The sequence below is a fragment of the Ascaphus truei genome, chromosome 12, assembly GCF_040206685.1.
Source record: "Ascaphus truei isolate aAscTru1 chromosome 12, aAscTru1.hap1, whole genome shotgun sequence".
Taxonomy (NCBI): domain Eukaryota; kingdom Metazoa; phylum Chordata; class Amphibia; order Anura; family Ascaphidae; genus Ascaphus; species Ascaphus truei.
The window spans coordinates 50,863,855-50,884,895 of NC_134494.1; the positions used below are offsets into that span (position 1 = coordinate 50,863,855).

The window sequence follows — 21,041 nt, forward strand, 5'->3', positions numbered from 1 at the left end:
CCATTAATAGCAAGAACAGCTGTAGACAATCTAAGTCGTGACATGTAAATGAATAAAGACATGAAACTTGAAACTTGGAAGAATATGATAAATATTTTTTTTTTTATTAAACCTTTTTTCTACATGTGAGTGCTGCGGATTTCCTTTTGTTATCTCTCTCTCTCTCTCTGTGTATATATAGATATATATATATATATATATATATATATATATATATATATATATCATTATCATCCCTTGTCAATCCACTGCTGGATGAAGGCTGCCCCAGTGATCTTCCAGGTACTGCGGTTGCAAGCCTCTCTTCTCCACGTTGCTCCAACACGTTTTCTGATTTCATCCTCCCATCTGAGTCATCGTCTTGGTCTTTTAATCTCTCTTGAAATCCAGTTGACTACCATCTTTGTCCAACGATCATCATTTCTTATTGTGATATGTCCGGCCCACTGCCAATTTCATTTCTTCACCCTTGTGGTGATGTCACAGACTTTTGTTTGGTTTCAAACCCATTCCTTATTTTTCCTAGCTCTTCAGGACGCACACCACCCCATACTTGTTTGAGTTGTCTGACGCTTCTGAATTATCTTCGCATTTAGGTTCCAATTTAATTTCACATCCATATGTGAGACCGGGCAGAATACAGTGGACAAAAACTTTACTCTTGACTCACAGTGGAAGGTTCTCTTGAGAGTTTGCCTCGTGTCTTCCAAATACGCTCCATCCCACCTTCATTCTCCTATTGATTTCATTCAGAAGGTTTTCTTCCATTGTTACTTGCCGGCCAAGGTTGGCCTAGTCTTCGACTATTTCTAGTCCAGTCTAGAGTTGACATATTTGTTGAACAATATACATATGACATCACCCAAGGGTAAATAAATGAAATAGCAGTGGGCTGGACATATTAGAAGAAGAAATGGTACTTGATTGAACTCCAATGGATTTCAAAAGACCAAGACGACGACCAAAAGTAAATGGGAGGATGAAATGAGAAAATGTGTGGTGCACCATGGAGAGGCTTGCTACCGCAGTACCTGGAAGATCATTGTGATCAACAAGGGGGTGAAGATGATGATGGATATATGTGTGTGTGTGTGTACACTGGCGACACACTTTATTCGAGCTCGGCTAGTCCCACGAATTCGGGTATACCCGGGTGTATTGAGGTTTGTGACTGTTTTCTGCCCGAGTGCATTGGGTTATTTTCGAGGCAAGGATTGAAGCATTTTATTCCCGCTGGCTGCAATACTGCACAGTATATATATATATACTGCATTACAATTCATGAATTTATGCCATCTGGTAGACACGCGAAGCATTGCAGCCTATTAAATCCTAATCATTATCATTTAACAGATCAGCCGCCCATCAGCCAGGCATGAACCCAGGCTGGGAAGGCAAACACAACGGGGCTTGTCAGAGGTGAGGAGCGGCGCATTCCAGGTATCTGCCAGGTACATACTGGGTATTTGCTCGAATAAAGTGTGTCGGTGCAGTATGTATATATATATATATATGTATGTATGTATGTATGTATGTATGTATGTATGTGTATATATATATATATATATATATATATATATATATATATAGTTTTGTAGATCGTGCAGAGGAAGTGTTTTTTTTTCCCGCGGAGAGCTGCCTGGAGTTTTTTATTACAAACCATTTGTTTGTTTTTGATTTATACATTTGGGCTCTTTTTTTAATCCATTTTTCCCAATCGCCATCCCCTCCCCCTTTTTTCCTAGTGTATTCTTCCCTTTTCTTCCCCCCCCCCTTCCCTCTCCTCTTTGTTCCTTCCCATCCTTTTCTCCCAGTTCGTCGTTGTGTATTGTTTCAGTTTTTTTATGTTTGTGTGTGGCTAGTCCTGCACCAGTCTCTTGATTGATTGTCTCTTGGGTTGGCATTTCCTATTGATAATTGATCTAAATAGAGTCTTATTGGTTTTTGCAATAGTGCATATATATCAATTTTTGTCCTATTTTGCTCCACGCTAACACCCCCTAACATCTTCACCGCTCAATCTTAATGGGACAAGCGGCTGGATCATACTCCTATTCTCTCTCCCCTTTTCTCTCTCCCCCCTCCACCATTCTCTCTTCCCCCTCCCACATTCTCCATCCGCTCCTATATTCTCTCACTCCCCCCTCCCCCCATTCTCTTTCCCCCCTACCCCATTCTCTCTCCCCTCCCCATTCTCTCTCTACCCTCATCTCCCCATTCTCTCTCTCCCCCCATTCCCATATTCTCTCTACCCCTACCCTGGTTTTCTTTCCCCCCCCCGCTGGTTCTCTTTTCCCCTTCCACCCTCCATTTTTTCCCTTCTCCCACCCTTCATTTCTTTCCCCCCTTCCACTCTCCATTTCTTTCCATATCTCCCCCCCCTCGCATCCTCCATTACTTTCCCTCCCACCCTTTATTTCTTTCCTGTTTATTTCTTTCCCCCTTTCATTTCTTCCCCTCCCTCTCACCCTTCATTTCTTTCTCACTCCCTTCCCCCCTCTATTTCTTTCACTCCCCTCCATCAGCCATTGCTTGTTCCCCCTTCATTATCTATTTCTTGGTCTCCCCTCCATTTCTGCTCCCCCTCCTCTATTTTGTGCTCCTCTTTCCTCGTTCATCCGTTTCTTTCTCCCGCCCTCCCTCCCTCCTCCATCCATTTCTTGCTCCTTCATCTCTCCATAATCCTTTCCCATCATACCTCCTCTCCCCCTCCCTCCACCTCTCACCTCCCTCCCCTCCTCCCACCCCCTCTCCCCATTCCCTCTCCAACCTCTCCCCATTCCCTCCCCCACCTCCCCCCATTCTCTATCCCCCTCCCCCAGTCTCTATCCACCTCCCTCAATTCTCTCTCTCCCCCCATTCTCTCTCCCCCATTCTTTCCCTCCCCTCCCCAATTCTCTCTCTCCCCATTCTCTCTCTCTCCCCATCTCCCCATTCTCTCTCTCTCTCCCCATCTCCCCATTTCCCCATTCTGTCTCTCCCCCATCTCCCCATTCTCTCTCTCCTACCCCATTCTCTCCCCATTCTCTCTCTCTTCCCCATTCTCTCCACATTCTCTCTCTCTCCCCATATCCCCATTCTCTCTCTCTCCCCATATCCCCATTCTCTCTCTATCCACATATCTCCATTCTCTCTCTCCCCATTTCCCCATTCTCTCTCTCCCCCCATCTCCCCATTCTCTCTCTCCCCATACCCCCATTCTTTCTCTCTCCCCTCCCATTTTCTCTCTTCCCCATTCTTTACCCCTACCCGGTTCTCTTTCCCCCCCCACCCTGGTTCTCTTTTCCCCTCCCACCCTTCATTTCTTTCTCTCATTTCTGTCCCCCACCTTCATTTCCCCCCTTCATTTCTTCCCCTCACTCTCACCCTTAATTTCTTTCTCTCTCCCTTTCCCCTTCCATTTCTTTCACTCCCCTCCATTACCCATTGCTTGCTCCCCCTTCATCATCTATTTCTTGCTCTACCCTCCATTTTTACGCCCCCTCCTCCATTTTTTGCTCCCCCTTCCTCCTTCAACCATTTCTTGCTCCCGCCCTCCCTCCCTCCTCCATCCATTTTTGATTCCCTCCTCCCTCCTCCATACATTTCTTGCTCCCTCATCCCTGCCCATTATCCCTTCCTATCATCCCTCCTCTCTGCCTCCCTCCACATCTCTCATCTCTGCCCCCGTTCCCCCTCAACTCTCTCCCATCCATTTGTTGCTCCCCCTTCCTCCATCCTCCATCCATTCCTTCCCCATCCATTTCTTGCTCCCCCCCTGGCCTCCTCCCTCCATTTCTTGCACCCTCTTCCCCCTCCATTAATTTCTTGATCCCCCCTCTCTCCCTCCTCTATCTATTTATTGTTCCCCCCCTCCCTCCACTACTTGCTCCCCCATATTCATTTCTTGCTCCCCCTCCATTTCTTGCTCTCCTCCCGCCCCCAGCTAAAAGTCCACAGTTCTGGGTCCCTGCCTGTTGGAGGGAGTGAAGCCTTTTCTGGCAGACACCCGAAGTTGTGACTAACCTCTGGGTAGGACTGCTGGGGCAAGCTCTGCGCCCTCCACTCTCAGCTCCGCTACCATCTTCCCATCTCCACCACCATCTTCCCATCTCCACCGCCCATCCCTGCCAGCCCGGTTGGTACCCCCTAAGTGGCTGCAATCAGGGCACGTGCCCCGCTCGCTCTCCCCCCTGGTTTAGCCATGATGTGCATGTAGATCTGCTTATTTTGAATAAACATATGATTCCAGCCACTAGGTTCTATTTTTAATATTTTATTTATATTGAATTTTAGCATGGTTTACTTTTTTTTGCAACAATGTGAACACTTTAATCTGGTCTGTAACTGTTTCATACGCTCATAATATATATTTTCTTTAACTGTGCACGCAATGTCTTGTATATAATGTATACCTTGTTCATTTATGTAACTATATTTGTAACCATGTATTATTTTGTTTTACTCTGTGCCCAGGACATACTTGAAAACGAGAGGTAACTCTCAATGTATTACTTCCTGGTAAAATATTTTATAAATAAATAAAAAATATACATATTTGTCACTGCAACATTACACAGTATTTAGTTGGCACTATTTGTATCTTTCTGTCACACTGGCCCAGTGGGGCTCTGCTTTGTAACCTCTAGGGTATGATATGTCTAGTGTTTGTGGTTGCCAGGTAATGCATCATAGATGTTTGGCTCCACATTTTGGCTTACATTGTATGTTGTGTTTGAGGATATAAAATAAGGGTATTGTTCACAAGTTTGGCATCTTGATAAAGGTCCATGTGGGGACCAAAATGTCGATCCTGCCTTCTTGAATAAAAAGTTTTTGCAGTTGAGGAATCCTGTGAGTGCATCGTCACTACTATTTTTTAGGCAATTAATCTGTGTACGAATTACCTAGGCAACATATATATATACACACACACACACACACACACACACATATATATATATATATATATATATATATATATATATATATATATACATGTAGAGGTAACTGTTCGGGACACTTAGCAGTGGCCTTAACAGAGATCGAAATTTTATGAGTCATTACTGACACTAGCGAACTCTCTTCCCATGAGCGCTAAAGGCCATGTCTGTACATACTGTGCTATATGTATGCACACACAGCTGTCTCTCACACATACTAATACTGCTTATTTTTCCATCCATTTACACCAATAGGGACCACATAGTATCCACACACACTTTTAGTTGTGCTACAAACTCTCACATTTCCACACCCACCCACACCATTTATATCCCTCTCACTCCACACACACCTTGTGTAGAGCACAGTTTATACTGTGGTCTCTCCATTCATTTTTATTCACACTGATACACATACACACTCTTTCTTCACTTGCTTTCAGTTACCCTTTGACACCTCCAGCCATAAATCTCATCCACACGGGGGAAGGAGAAGCACAGATAACATTCCAAGAGACACTGTTTTTAAGTTATCCTTGCTTCATTCATTGTAACATCGCCGGAAGAAGAGATCAGTGTATCTCGAAAGCTCGCACAAATAAAAGCATTTCGTTAGCCACAGAACGGTATCATCTATTTATTTTTTGATTATATATATATATATATATATAACACTACACACACAACTCATGACCCAAGAGTGTCAGTGTTTTAGGTTTTTTTTAAATCTTTTTTTGGTTAAGGAACCCCTAATTATATTGTGAAAATCCTGCAGAACCCCAACTCTCTATGTCTGAGATCAGATGCATTGTAAGGGACCCCAACCCTCTCTAATAGCGTGTCTGAAATCAGACTCATTGTAAATTCTTCTGTATTTGGTACAATTTTCAAATGACCTGAAAATTGCAGGGATGTCCGGGGGAACCCAAGGTTTCCTAAGAACCCCTGTTGAAAAATACTGTGCTAGATTGTCATTTGATCATTATTTAAAAAATAAATAGGTAGTTAGAATGGCATAATAATTGGGAAGCTGAAAGCTCATTTGAGTTCTTGGGAGCTTTTTGCATTCTGTTATTCTGATGACTCTTAAAACTTCTGCTATCAGAAGCAGAGAACCTACAATACATGCTTTAGAAGTTTAGAAAATGTCACAGGCATAAATAATATGAATTTTAATAAAATAAAAAAAACAGAATTAATTGTTTTGGATAGAGAAATATATTCAAATATGCCGAGTTGTATTGAAATCCACACACGGTTACTAAATGCTTCGGAAAGACAATCCATGTATTTTAATGATTTACTTAAAGAGTTTATGAGATGTGTAGTGAGTTATTATTGAAAACTGTATAAATACATTAACAAGTTCTTAAAAAGTATTTTATTGTTATAAGAAAATAATATAACATGAAAATAGTGGCTGTACAATCTAGAAAGTAATACCAGTATATGAACTCTTACATGGCTTAGTGTTACCTTCAAGTTTTTTGATGTTTGATAACATATATGGCTATAGAATGATGTGATCATATATATCACATTCTGAGACATCTGATTACAATGCTGTTGGTGGCAAAGAACAAGATGGGACAACCAAGATGACCCAGCAAAGGCACAGGCAAACACAATACTCTTATCGTGCATTTCAAAGCTGTTTACAGTGGAAATAATGCAAAACTTACCAAGGAAGACCAAAACTTGATCTCTGTTAATATTTCAGTCACTGCAAGGTGTCATTTAAGTGCCCCCCAGTTTTTCAATATACTGTAATATATGCACACTGTAACTAAAAGCACCTTGAACTGAGTATAATCATATTTGCAGAACTAGAATTCCTAGGGTGTTATTTGTCAAGCTCCGTTACCGGTTAACGTGTGTTAAATTCTAGTTGTCATAGGGAGTTGACGCCCATTTGGGTGTAAAAACCTGTAACTGAACTTGATTAATATGGGGTTAGATAGTAGACCTGGAAGAGATAAATTGAAGAATTATTTTCTGTCTGGCCCTATGTTTGGTTTGAATGTATTTGTGTATTAAGTCTGGTTAATTCATGGTTCTTTTTTTAATCCTAGGGGGTTGGCACTACTGACATTCAGTGACCAGTTGATACACTTCCTCCATACTGAATCGACATTTTTACACAGGGTAAGTCTTGGATGCCAGTTTAATTCTCATATTTCTCCTTATGACTGAACATTTAATGATGTAGAGTAAATTATATATGTATAAGTGTGTGTGTGTACATATATATGGTCCTTGTCATTCCCATTTAGCACTAATTACATAATATCTAACACAGTATGTTAGACCCTCCACAATCTCCACTGCTATAATCTGAAGACAATTATTCATAGTACAGGAAGCTGTGTCTTAGCCATTTTATTTTCCTTGCAAAAAGTATTTCTTTATATTTTTATTCGCCAACCTGATTTCATTGCATTAAATTTACTGAATGTCTGTTATAAAAATATATACTAAGAGTTTCTCCGAAATCAATGACATCTTATTGCAGGATCTGCGTTTCCTGATAATACAGGGTTTATATGACTTTGCCCTTCACAATACTTTAAAACCTCTACATTATTGATCATATTTATTGGCTTCCATCTAAATGAACTCATCAACGTACATCACCTAATGTATTGCTTATGATAAACAGACGAATAATGGTTGATAATATAATATACATTAAAGGCACACAAAGATGGTAATATAGTCACACACACTTATCACCTGAGATCAGACTCCAAAAGACTGTTCATGGTCCCAAGGCTCAACAAAGTATCCGGACGTTCTTCCTTCTCCTACCGTGCACCCCAAAACTGGAACAACCTACCAGAGACTCTCACATCCACCACCAGTCTAAATTCTTTCAAATCTAAGGCTGTCTCACATTTTAATCTGGTCTGTAACTGTTTCATACGCCCATAATATATATTTTCTTTAACTGTGCATGCAATGTCTTGTATATAATGTATACCCTGTTCATTTATGTAACTGTATTTGTAACCATGTATTATTTGTTTTACTCTGTGCCCAGGACATACTTGAAAACGAGAGGTAACTCTCAATGTATTACTTCCTGGTAAAATATTTTTATAAATAAATAATAAATAAATAAATAAAATGTGTTATTCTGCCCAGTTTCTGGTAAAGTTGCTAACATACATTTTATTTAGTATGTTAAGCGTGTACATTTTCTTTTTTTTTTTCATTCTTATTAAGCAAATGTTTCGTTTTCTGCTAATAGCGAATGAAATCTTCAGATAGAGTTTGTTCTGCTCTTACAGTCATTTCCGACTAGAAGAAGAAGGCCAGGTACATTCATGCCCTCACAAGCTTATCAGCTGAATGTGTGGGTGATCACTTAATTTCTGGGCAGAGGGGGAACCTCCACATGTGCATAAGAAAACCTTCCCAATTTGAGCCCTGGTCTGCACCCAGGGCAGTCTCACACAAGTAGGCATCTGTCTGGAAACGTGGGGAGGCTAGTGTTGCGGGATTGCTTATAACAAATACAGGCAACATATTTAACTAAACTCGTTCACGAATGTCCCTTTTTAGGCATCCTGACAACATCACTCGTAAACATTGAAATAGTTGCATACGGGCTCGACATACTTTCTATGTGGTAATCATCACATATCTGCAGGGACAAGGAGTGGCTTAGTGAGTAAAGACTTATTATTTACTGATTCTTTGAACAATAACACTGAGTTTGAATCAGAGGAGCCTGATTCAAATCCCAGTGTCGGCTCCCTGTGACCTTGGGCGAGTCACTTTATCTCCCTGTGCCTCAGGCAGCAAAATCATAGCTGTAAGCTAACGGGGCAGGGATTGTCTCTGCAAAAATTCCTATGCGCTGCGTACTGCGCGCTACGCTGTAATTGTGACACGCTGTGCATCCCCTTGGGAGAAAGGCGCTATCTGAAATGAAGTTATTATTACAAATTATTATGTCTGATTTAATGGGGTTTTTTTGCATAGGTTCACAAGGATAAAAATAAATGGTAAGAAGCATTTAAAATGACTTGGGAATTAACATATATTTTGTCGTCGGTTGTCTAGGAACAAAAAAAACAAAAAAAACAACCAATGGTGCAATTAAGTTAATATCCCCCCCCCCCATCCTAGACAATGTATAATATCAGGACTAGGAATGGAAGATATTATGCTAATAATGCTTAAGAAGAACCATGACTTGTGTGTTACTAATTTGCAGAGATGTTTATGCAAGAGCTTCTGCTGCTGTGCAGGGTGAGAGATTCGTTGCTATAGAAACTGCAGCAACATAGTCAGTTCGTTCCCTCTGAGATAAAGCACCTTCATTAAAAATCTAAACCACAATACATGCTGCAAAATACATTGGTTATGTGTTACAGTTACTACATGGTCTGTGCCATCTGCATACAAAGCAGGTTGACAGTTTTTCTTTGGCGTTTTGAATGTTTTTATATGGGAAGGCTGGTAAGAGCCAGGCATTATGGAATTGGGCAGCATGGCTTGTCAGGTGAATGTCCCCAGGTGTTTTCTAACCCTATGCTAATGTTTGTTTATGGAGTAACAAGCCCTAAACCCGGACACAACAGAAACATGGAATTAAAGCAAAGCAAATGACATAGTGGTAAACGCCACAATGTAAATTCAGATAAAAAGTCCACGTATGGGTACATTCTCAGACAGGTCTGCAACCCTGCCTTTCCCCATTATCTCTTAGCATGCCATGCTTCCACTGCAGCCAAGCATTCTGGGTAATCACATGCAAATGAGCAGTCACAGTGCCTCACCTTTTGCTTCATGTCCATTTTAACATGGTCCCCTATAAGCTTATACCAGAGGTTCTCTACTCCAATGCTGAAGGCCTCCCCCTTCCCCCCCCGAACACCCCCCGCCCCCAACAGGTCAGGTTTTCCAGATATCCCAGCTTCAGCACAGGTGAAAAACTGAGCCACTGATTGAGCCACCTGTTCTGGAGCAGGGCTATCCTGAAAAACTGACCAGTTGGAAGGTCTTGAGGACCGGACTTGAGAATCCCTGGCTTATACAGATCTTCTGAACTGTCTTTCTTCAGCTGAACACGGTGGCAGGACCACATCCAACTACATAAAAGGCATACAGTATGCTTCACTTCAATAATACTGTCACTGTAATGCGGTGAGTTCAAGTTTGATTCTGTATATTGCAGATTTAGTCACACCGGTTTAATAGGTACTTTAAAAAACTAACTATAAGTGATAAGGTTGATAGTGTGATAACTGGTCCATCTTGCTTTTCCATGGTTTAATAGGATCCAGTGATGGCACTCAAGAGCAGTGCTTAATTATAGATGCTTTAATTTCTCAGGACACTCAAGGCACCAGCATGTTCCCTGAAGACATTATAATATTCATAGCACAGCACTCATTGAAATGCCTTATTGCTTAATTTTGAGCTACAAGCAACATATGTAATATGGATGCCTGGGAGCTGTTTGCTTTTTCTACCTTAAAAATGCATATTGCCACCTCAGTGTCAACCTCTCAGCTCTCAATCCTATTTTGTCAACCTCTCTACCCTTACTTTTTATTTCTCTGGTGCAGTGTTTTTCAACCGGGGTTCCACGGGCATCCCTAAAGGGTTCCCTGCAATTTTCAGGTATTTGAAAATTGTACCAAATACAGAAAAATGTATAAAATACATTGATCTCAGATGCACTATTAATGAGATGTGGGGTTCCATACAATGCATCTGATCTCAGACGCGCTATTAGAGAGGGTTGGGGTTCCACACAATTTCACATTATAATTATAAGATTCCTTAACAAAAAAACACTGCTCTAGCACACTGAAGCAGTTCAGTTAGAAGCTGTCATGATCATGTGGAAGGAAGGCAACAATTGACATATCTTCTGCCTAAAATGGTTGTAGATCAGAATATAGCAACAATTTACAGTGGTGTGAAATACAGTCAGATTTTATGAATTAAAACATTCAATGATTTTTAACGTGAAAAAGTCATTGTTAAAATTGGAGAAAAGGTGAAGTCATTTTGGCATACTGGTAGTGTTGGCATACTACTAGTTTTGGCATACTGGTAGTGTTGGCATACTGGTAGTGTTGGCATACTGATAGTGTTGGCATACTGGTAGTTTTTGCATACTGATAGTGTTGGCATACTGGTAGTGTTGGCATACTGGTTGTGTTGGCATACTGGTAGTGTTGGCATACTGATAGTGTTGGCATACTGATAGTGTTGGCATACTGGTAGTGTTGGCATACTGGTAGTTTTGGCATACTGATAGTGTTGGCATACTGGTAGTTTTGGCATACTGATAGTGTTGGCATACTGGTAGTGTTGGCATACTGGTAGTGTTGGCATACTGATAGTGTTGGCATACTGGTAGTGTTGGCATACTGGTAGTGTTGGCATACTGGTAGTTTTGGCATACTGATAGTGTTGGCATACTGGTAGTGTTGGCATACTGGTAGTGTTGGCATACTGGTAGTTTTGGCATACTGATAGTGTTGGCATACTGGTAGTGTTGGCATACTGGTAGTGTTAGCATACTGGTAGTGTTGGCATACTGGTAGTGTTGGCATACTGGTAGTGTTGGCATACTGGTAGTTTTGGCATACTGATAGTGTTGGCATACTGGTAGTGTTGGCATAATGGTAGTGTTGGCATACTGGTAGTGTTGGCATACTGGTAGTGTTGGCATACTGGTAGTGTTGGCATACTGGTAGTGTTGGCATACTGGTAGTTTTGGCATACTGATAGTGTTGGCATACTGGTAGTGTTGGTATACTGGTAGTGTTGGCATACTGGTAGTGTTGGCATACTGGTAGTTTTGGCATACTGATAGTGTTGGCATACTGGTAGTGTTGGCATACTGGTAGTGTTGGCATACTGGTAGTGTTGGCATACTGGTAGTTTTAGCATACTGATAGTGTTGGCATACTGGTAGTGTTGGCATACTGGTAGTGTTGGCATACTGGTAGTTGTGGCACACTGGTAGTGTTGGCACACTGGTAGTGTTGGCATACTGGTATTGTTGGCATACTGATAGTGTTGGCATACTGATAGTGTTGGCATACTGGTAGTTTTTCGCATTGGATTTTAGTATTCTTCTATAATTGGTTTAGTTGATCCGTGTATTTGCCTTGCATCTGAACCACTATGATTACCCATTGAATGTGAACGGCACACTGTCTGCCATTGTTTTTTTTATCCAGATGTGTTTACTTCTAAAATGTAATTGGAGACGTATTAGACGGTAAACTGTAGATTAGATCTGACAATATCTCCAGTTCACATAAACTATGGTCTCAATGTTTGTTTTACATCCATGAAAAATTGCTATCCTCTGATCTGTTTTCACAACTTTATGTGGAAGGTGTATTAGAATTACAACATTTAATGCCATTTATATATTTTTTTAAAGTCTGAACACATCAGTTACAAGTAGGGCCAAATCACATGTTTAAAACATGCAGGGGCCCTACACAATCCATTCTCCTCTTACATCCTATAGTACATGCATTGAAGCTCAAACCAACATGCCCTAAACAAAATTGTTTATTAGTAACTGAAAAGCCAAATCGCACTCCATGCATTGATTTTTGTTTTCCTCTTTGGAGGAATTCTAATGCAGACAGGTTAAACTGCACACAATGAGTCACTAGTTTCTACTGTCAAATGTAAGAAACTCGTTAGTTTACCTCCTTACTTAGTGGTATCACTGTTTATTACTGTATGCCGGATCTGTTAGAGGCGATTGCAACATTCTGGGCTACTCTACAGAGAGACTGTATACTGTATTGGTAGTGGATTTAACAAGTCCAATGTCACCACAGCTCAGTTTACCTCTTTTATAGCGGAATCAGCAGAGCCTGGTACTGTATTGTGACATTGTCATTGTAGCCTAAATGTAGAATGCTAAAATTAATACTGCATTGAAAACGTGTGATGGAATGTTAGATCTGTCATGTTACATTTGTGTAGTGCATAATTTAGCTATGTTTTTACAAATACTTCACCCTCTTCTGGAGATCATTAACGTGAAGGTCTTGAAGCACCAGTTGACATGACTTTATTTTAAGCACAAAAGTTGAATGTGTCTTTTGAACTCAGACTACAAGTGAAATAGCATTTTACGTGCAAGCACCTGTGTTGTGTTGACTGGCTGATTGAAATAACCCATTAGCATTGAAAGCAAGTCACAAATATTTTAAGGTAATCTGTTATGCTGTCAGTGCACACTGATCTGATAACCAGCCACGTCTCATCTGCTTGTTTTTTTTTTTATCGCTATTGAGAATGAAAATGTGCATATAATTTTAAATGAAGCAGGGTGCAATAGTGTATAAAGGGAGAAATTCAAAATTGTCCAAAGTGGCCATTCTGGACTTTTCTGACAAAAATCTCCATTGACTTGAATGGGGTTTTCTCGTCCGAGAATGGCCCAAATGTCCACTTCGGGCAGTACAGCATAAGACCCTAAGGGGCACGTGCATCAAGTGCCGGTATGGGTTATTTACATCCATTTTGGCTTTAATGGTGGAACCAGTGATGCATGTGCCCCTTAGATGAATACAAAAAGTTAGCCTACAAGAGAGAATGATTGCACTCTGACATTTTGTAGAATCTGTATCAAGATTTTGTGAGGCTTACAAAAAAAGTCATTTTCAGTCAAGTAGGAAGCAGTATGTATGCCTTAAGCAATTTTTTAAGCCATACGCTATAAAGTTGACTTTCTCTTTGCAAGTATGGACAACTCCAGCTTTGCTATGGCTTGCACATCAAGTACTCTCTATATTTTCTAGCAGTCATTGGAAATCAATTCTTGAAACTTCAGGACTGGTAAATAGTGCCTCACATTTCCTTGTTTTACTACTTATCACTTCATAATGATTTGCACTAGTATATATAATGGTAATGACATATGATTTATAGGTATAAGAAGATATCAGTGTGTGTGTGTGTGTGTGTGTGTGTGTGTGTGTGTGTGTGTGTGTGTGTTTGTGTGTGTAGGGGGGGAGGGGGTTGATGTCAGTGTGTATAAGGGACACACTCATACAGACTGTCAGACAAACAGACTGTCACAGCTCTTACTAGCTCCACCCCTGCCCTCCCACTAGCTCCGCCCCCACCCTCCCACTAGCTCCGCCCCCAGCCCTCGCATGGCCTCTGCCTTCTGCTCTCTACTCCCCTCACTGTACAACGACCTGTAAATCACCACTGCCAGCGCCCCAGATCCAGCTTTGAGGCGCTGCTTGTGATTGGCGCCTGCGCATAGCTCAGGCAGCAGGGGGAATTTTAGGTGCCCTGGATTTTTCCCATCCCTGACCATGTCTCTCCATTTTCATTATGCCTTGCTAAAGGAGCCTACAGGAAGCGCTTGTCTGCACTATTAGTGCAAGATGGTCAGACTTTAAAGCCGCAGCATGGCTCAATTAGTGGTTTAGTCTTTGACTAAGCCACCTTGTGCTGAAACAGGGATATCCTGAAAACCTGACCTGTTGGTGGCCCTTGAGGACTGGAGTTGGCCATTGGCCACTCCTTTTCTAGAGTGATATCCAGCATACCTGTATTCAGTTCTTTCTTTCTGTAATAATCTCATCAAATATAAATGCTTATTTGCTCCTACAGCGGTTTCTCACTGTATGGTTCCTATCTACTCCACTTCATCACTACAAGAGTTGGGTGTTAATGTCGAACAGTAAGGGGAAAGTAAACACGGAGAAGGAAGAAAATAAATTCAGTCTTTAGACTCCAAAGTCGGAATTAAGAAGTTATAACAAAAATGATCATCTCTAATTGATGATATAGTACTCATCAGCCTGATAATCATTTACATTTCCAAGGTTCTGGGTTTCAAAGTCCAATGAAGTTTTCATAGTTGAAAACGAGAAACATCCTGTATGGGTTATGTTTCATTATATAACATTAATTGAATGTAGATAAGGTGCACTCTCCTGGCTTGTAAATACCTCAGGTGCACACCCAAAGCTAGCTGGTGCAATCAGTATGGGGTTTAAATCTCCTGTTTATGAAGAGCTAAGTACTTAGACAAAGGTCTAAGGGTCAAAGGTCAAAGAGCTAAGTACTTAGACCGAAACGTCGATTCGCTTGAGTACATTTTGCATTTTTGTAGCAGTCCTCTTGAGTGTCGCCCTCTTCTCTTCGCAAACAGGAGATGTAATCCTTATTATATAGCATAACTAATGTAGAAACTGCAAATCAAAATGCAGTGGCCTTTGTGGGTCAAGTGGCAAAAACACAATCATGTTATTCTGAGCTACTGCAGAATGGGTTAGAAGTGCATGCCTTGCTCTCCTCGCTCAGTCATAAATCAAATTAAAACGAATGCATTTAGAAACCATTTTGCAACACTTATATTACAATAAATTTGTACTGGTTTTATTTGTAATACTCCTCTTTTGGGTCCCTGGTGACCAAGATGTAAACATTTGACCTTCAGCTCATCTTTAAAGCTGGATGAACATACACTGTGATTGTAGTTACTGTAAGACTAATTTGCAAGAAGAGACAGTGTTGAAGGACAACACGCATATGATAGGTGTTTCACTAATCGTTTCCCCAATATGTTTTGCTATAAGAATAATAGGTTGTATCATAAACAGAATCTGAAGCTTTTTATGTTTGTTTTAGAAAAACATTTTCAAGGGCACATTGCAGATTTGAACTGCACAAACTTCTATTGAATATGGAATATAATATAAAGTATCCATTCATTCGACATCAGTATGCCTGTTCTCTGTTACCTCAATTTCCATAACCTAAAATAATAATAATAAGCCACTACACAGAAGCAAGAACAATGTGACCTGAATGTCATTACAAGGATGGGTGAAGTGAGAAATCATAGTGCTTCATAACAAGAAAAGGATAACCTTGAAAAAAGGGGTTACTTAAAATGTACACTTCTGAAATACCAACCACATTAGTCTCCAAGATTTTGATATAAATAACCGCATTGAAAAGCCCCGATTTTGGGGATCTGGTCTATTCTCATTTTTCAAATATTAGGGCATTTCTTATATATCTCAATTACGAAACTACACCATTCCTGTCAATTTTAAGTGGCGTCGAAGATCGAACTGTTCCTTTTTTTTATTCCATATTAATTCCCCAAATCTATCAAAAGCTGTGTTGAAAACATCCCTTATTATGGTTACAATACATATGTCCTTCCATGTCATTCTAAACTGGTTACAATTGCGGTGATGCCTTTTCCCAAGAACAAAATAGATTTGTGTTGCCATGATCTAATTAGTTTGGACTTATCTGCTTCTTGATTTAGTGTTGGTATCTTAGTATGCCCATTTCTTGCACAGACAATACAAGCTCCATATACATGGTATACCTACAGGTGTGACTGTGCTTTATTTACAGGGTATAATTCATTCACCCAAACCCCTTCCCTTCCCCTGCCCCAGAATACTGGATGTTAATACCGGTATTTGTGGAACATTGCTATATTATGAGAGTATTCCTCTTCATACTGTAGGTCTTCCTGTAATTCAGGTATACATTCTATTAACCGTTCTCCCAATACACACAGATGCTTACACACCTCATTTTATAGCCGATTTCTTAGGACTCGTATGGACGGGATCTCACTGATTAGGTGTTTGTCTCTTCGGCAGTAGCAGTGACCTCCTAGAATGGAGTTTAACGCATTGATTTGGGGGGAGGGGGTACAGAAAGGAACCCCCAGATCTCAATAACAGGGGTCACTGGATTATGAAGGTTGTGATTATAGATATTATTTGTTTACTGCGGAATGATGCTTTGCCTGTGCCTAAACTTGTATCAGCACTATGAATTAATTATACTTTAATTATCCACCACCATCATTTGGGAGTACAACACCTATTGGTCAAACAAGGAAAAATGTATCTACATCCTCACAGAAAGTGTTAATGAATCATAATCACTCCTCATGTTGCTATAATAAATGTTTTACTAAATGGGAGGGATGTTTATGCCAGATAGCTAAGAGGGCTGTCAATAAAATTGGCCAATATAACAGGAACAGACGAATCTTATGTCTTACCCTTGCATATCTGGAGGAGTAAGGGTCTTCAAACAGAGCCCAAATCCGAGGCTGCCATCTCCTCCAAAGCCCACCGGATTTACCATCTGGTGAGTCACTCATGGCTAAACGTTTAGTCATTTCCAGCTCTTCCTCACCATCCCCCGAGTCTCCAATGGCATCTCCATCCCCATCATCTGCACTGTTGTCCACGGGGCCACCGCCAAAGCTATCCAGAGCTTCCTCAGCATCTCGGTGCTGCCTGTAGGTCATCCAGCAACAGGGCTCCACATCTGTCTCGTCTATGCCCCAGAAGGCGAGCTCCTCTTCATACAGGGGCCCGCACACGTCCGCAGGGCAGTGCAGCTTGCCCGTCCTGTAGTAGTTCAAGATGTGGGCGAAGACGGCCGGGTGTCGATCAAAGAAAAACTCATCGGATCTGGGGTCATAGTCAAAGTGGCTGTGAGCATCGGGCTCAGCCAGCCAAGCTAACCTGGTCCCCGGCAGGGTGCGTAGGGTGCTGCGATACGTCTGGTGCCTCGTTCCTCCCACGTTTATCACGATGCGATCTGTCTCGTCGCCTTGGCCCATGTCGTCTCTTAGGCATGTCGTGTATGAGGGTTACTCATCAGTACCAGCATTGTATGTTCGTACAAATTGCACGCAAAATAAATAAAGAAATAAAGGGAAAAAAAACACACACACACAGAGATACCAACAGATTTCTAAAAGGGCAGCTGATGTAAATAAATGAGCACACAGGCAAGACTCCTCTTCTCCAGACTCTTGGTCCTGTTTCTTAATAAGCTCAGGAGGTGTTGTGTACCCGTGCAGGTTGTGATCTCATTTCCCCCTGATTAGTAGTCCAGAATGATATAAAGTGTAATGATATAGCAGGTTGCCAGTGCTGACCAATGGGTGCTCCCTTGTTTTCTGCTGTCCAGTACGTTGGGGTGAGCTCCCTTCTCCTGTAATTAGCTGTGGATGCACCTACAGGTATAGTCCACTCAACAGCCCTTCCGCTTCTGGTTCACATCTGTTGCCTACACCTCCTGCCCATCCAGACCTGTTCCCATCCTTCACAATCAATGGCGCTGCCAAGCTCAACTGTACAAACAGCTCTCTGCCATGACAAAGAAAGCGATCAGAGACTGGGAAGCACGCAGCCGTCTCCCCTCCTCATCTCCCCCTGTCCTCTTTGTTCATTCAAATCACATTTTTTTTGTAGCAATCCACAGTCCTTTGCGTGCTCCTATCTCCCTGTGGCAGCGTGTGGTTGCATAGGACAGCTCCTAGTCACAACGCTGCCTCCGGCGTGGTGCTGAAAGGACAGCTCCTCGGGGACTTGAGCGCACAAGAGTCTGCAAACCCCTCCAAGCTGCCCTTCCTCGCAGGGAGCATGCAATGAGAATACAAGGCTCCTATCAACCTCTGCTTGGTTTCTTCGCCAGCAGCCTCACCAGCAGCTGCAGGGATTCGTCTGTGCGTTTCTTTTGGATCCGTGGGCTTGTTGGTTTCCCGGTGATGCAGGGATCAGTCGAGCGCTCTGGGTCCCTGGACGGTTCCTCTCTTACGCAGGCGCGCACTGCCTTGTGAAACCATGATATGCTTGGGTCCTAGAGGTGGTGTTTTAATCACATGCAAGCTTGGGTAATAGAGGTGGTATTTTAATCACATGCAAGCAGGGAACCAAGTGGTTTGATCACTTGATGCTTTTATGTTAGAGTGTGTGGGTTCAGGGGGTGGGGGCAATGTATCCCCCTTGACCCCTCCCTCCATAATCAGCAAGGGACGATGTATGATAAGGTTCCTTAGAGCAGGTGTCATACAATAAATATCAGTTTAGTTAAAGAATACACATTCAATTACTTCCTATAGTGATGACAAAATGCCTGGTTGGATCAGCACTCCGTAATAGAAAAATATATACACTCACGTGTTCCTTTTGGTATCATACTACTTTAATGTACAGAAAAAGACAAAAATCAAGAGGGGTTAGTCTGCAGACACTGTTAATAGAGCACAAAGAGCAAGGTTTCAAGGCCCCTTAGTATGGCTTAATTATAGTCAACGTCCCGGGGGGAAGGGGAGGGTTATATAGTACCTGTAAGTAACTTCAGGTCTGCAATCAGTGTTTCATCAGTTCTCATGCACTTCCTGTGTATGGAACGCCACGTGGAACGCAGAGAGCTCACATACAGACCAGACCTCTCGTGTTTCAAGAATGCTGGCGTACCTGACCAATCGATCTCTGAACACAGCATCAGTGTAACATAGATACAGTATCATAAAAGTCAAACCAACACATTAAAAATAGTATTATAACGTGCAAAAATACAAAAAGTATCAGCCTGCCTAAAGTTCAAGACAAGTGTCCTATGATATATACAAAAATATACGTAAGAGGCATCAAATGAACCCAATGAGTAAGTTAAAAAAAACAGACCAAAAATGTATTATGTCTATACACTCTCATATACAGCTTATATAACACTGGGCTCTTGATAAGTGAAGAACCCCCCCTTCCCTTACCCCCCTCCCTCCCATATTGGTGCAGAGATACTCGCAGACCAGCACTGTAAACACACACACACACACACACACACACACACACACACACACACACAAACATACTCGAGAACATACTGTATTCTCACAGTGGTTCATGGGAGGGTAGGCGAGGGCACGACACATCCAGGTAAGGGACTATCCCCGGGAGGAGACAGAGTCCCCTGTGAATTTAGTCAGGTCGCAGGAGAATGCGACCTTGTATAGCAAGCGAGACCTATAATATGAAGTAAGCAAAAGAGGTTCAATATCAAGCCACTCCTTGGTCACACCTCCGCCTATCAGCAAGTGCTAAGAGACATAACCCCTTATACAGTAGGTAGAAACTCAGATCATATTCCTTGTTCAGACCGGTCAGGGCTAGAGTTTGCGGGGTATAGATCCAGAAGAGCTCCATATATTTAAGGAGAGACACTCTATCACACACCCCTGCATAAGTGTGTAACACTTTCAATGATCTGGTATATCAGCTGGCAAGGACCACGTCCTGCCTCCGCAAAGGCCACAGGAGGATGCATTTTAGATCTGCTGCTAGTGGGTTTATGCTCTGAAATACGGGTTCTCGCCTCTATGGTTGTCTCAGATCTCAAAATTGGATTATAGGTAAGAAATACTAGCAATTTACCATGTTCCCTGCCTATCCGTGGTTTTGAAGTAGATATCCATTTTCAGTTTCCAGTCTAGTACATGAATTTTGTTACCCAGATATCTTATTGCAAACAATCAAGGGTGATTTGTTTGACACTGCCCCATACTGGTAGGGGTGTAAATATAAAGACTACACTACATGTCAATCGTCCTTTGTCATATCTTCCTTGTAGTCTGATTTACGTTGGACAGACTACCAGAGAGAAAAGAGAACTTAATTCAGTGCATATGTCCACTAGCAGAAGATCTAATATGCTTCCTCCTGTGGCCAGACACTTTGCGGAGGTAGGACGTGGTCCTTGCCAGCTGAGATACCAGATCATTGAATGTGTTACACACTTTCATGGGGCGGGCGGGTGCGGCGCGGGGGAGAGGGAAGGGTTCACAGGGAGCTCTTCTGTATCCATACCCTGCAAACTCTAGCCCTGAGAGGTCTGAATGAGGAATATGACCTGGGTTGCTACCTATAAGGGGTGATGTATCTCAGCAGCACTTGCTGATAGGCGGAGGTGTGACCAAGGACTGATTCTTGATATTGAACCTCTTTTACTTACTTCATATTACAGGTCTCACTTGCCATACAAGGTCGCAGTCTCCTGGGTCCTGTCTACGTTCATCATCTGGCTCTGTCACCCCCTCTCCTGCCCTCCCATGAACCTCTGTGAGAATATGTCCCTGAGTATGTTTTTGTCTGTTTACAGTACTGGCCCGTGAGTATCTCTGCACCAATATGGGGCTTCTCTTAACAAGAGCCTATTGATATATAAGCTGTATATGACACAGCGGATAGACAATACATTTTTGGTCTGTTTTTTCCCCAATTTTTTTTAATTTACTCATTGGGTTCATTTGATGCCTCTTATGTA

General features: G+C 41.8%; 2 protein-coding genes across 3 annotated transcripts in view; one reads left to right on the forward strand and one right to left on the reverse strand.

Moving 5' to 3' along the window:
• Positions 1-7,053, forward strand: part of SERGEF (secretion regulating guanine nucleotide exchange factor) — a 310,832-nt gene extending 303,779 nt beyond the window's left edge. The window contains exon 12 of the mRNA XM_075567693.1: positions 6,995-7,053. Coding sequence (XP_075423808.1) covers positions 6,995-7,011 — 17 coding nt within the window. The 3' untranslated portion in view covers positions 7,012-7,053. The remainder of the gene's footprint in view (positions 1-6,994) is intronic.
• Positions 1-18,592, reverse strand: part of KCNC1 (potassium voltage-gated channel subfamily C member 1) — a 163,728-nt gene extending 145,136 nt beyond the window's left edge. For both annotated transcript variants that reach the window (XM_075567691.1, XM_075567690.1), the window contains exon 1: positions 16,981-18,592. In XM_075567691.1, coding sequence (XP_075423806.1) covers positions 16,981-17,550 — 570 coding nt within the window. In that variant the 5' untranslated portion in view covers positions 17,551-18,592. The remainder of the gene's footprint in view (positions 1-16,980) is intronic.
• Positions 18,593-21,041: the final 2,449 nt, after the last annotated feature.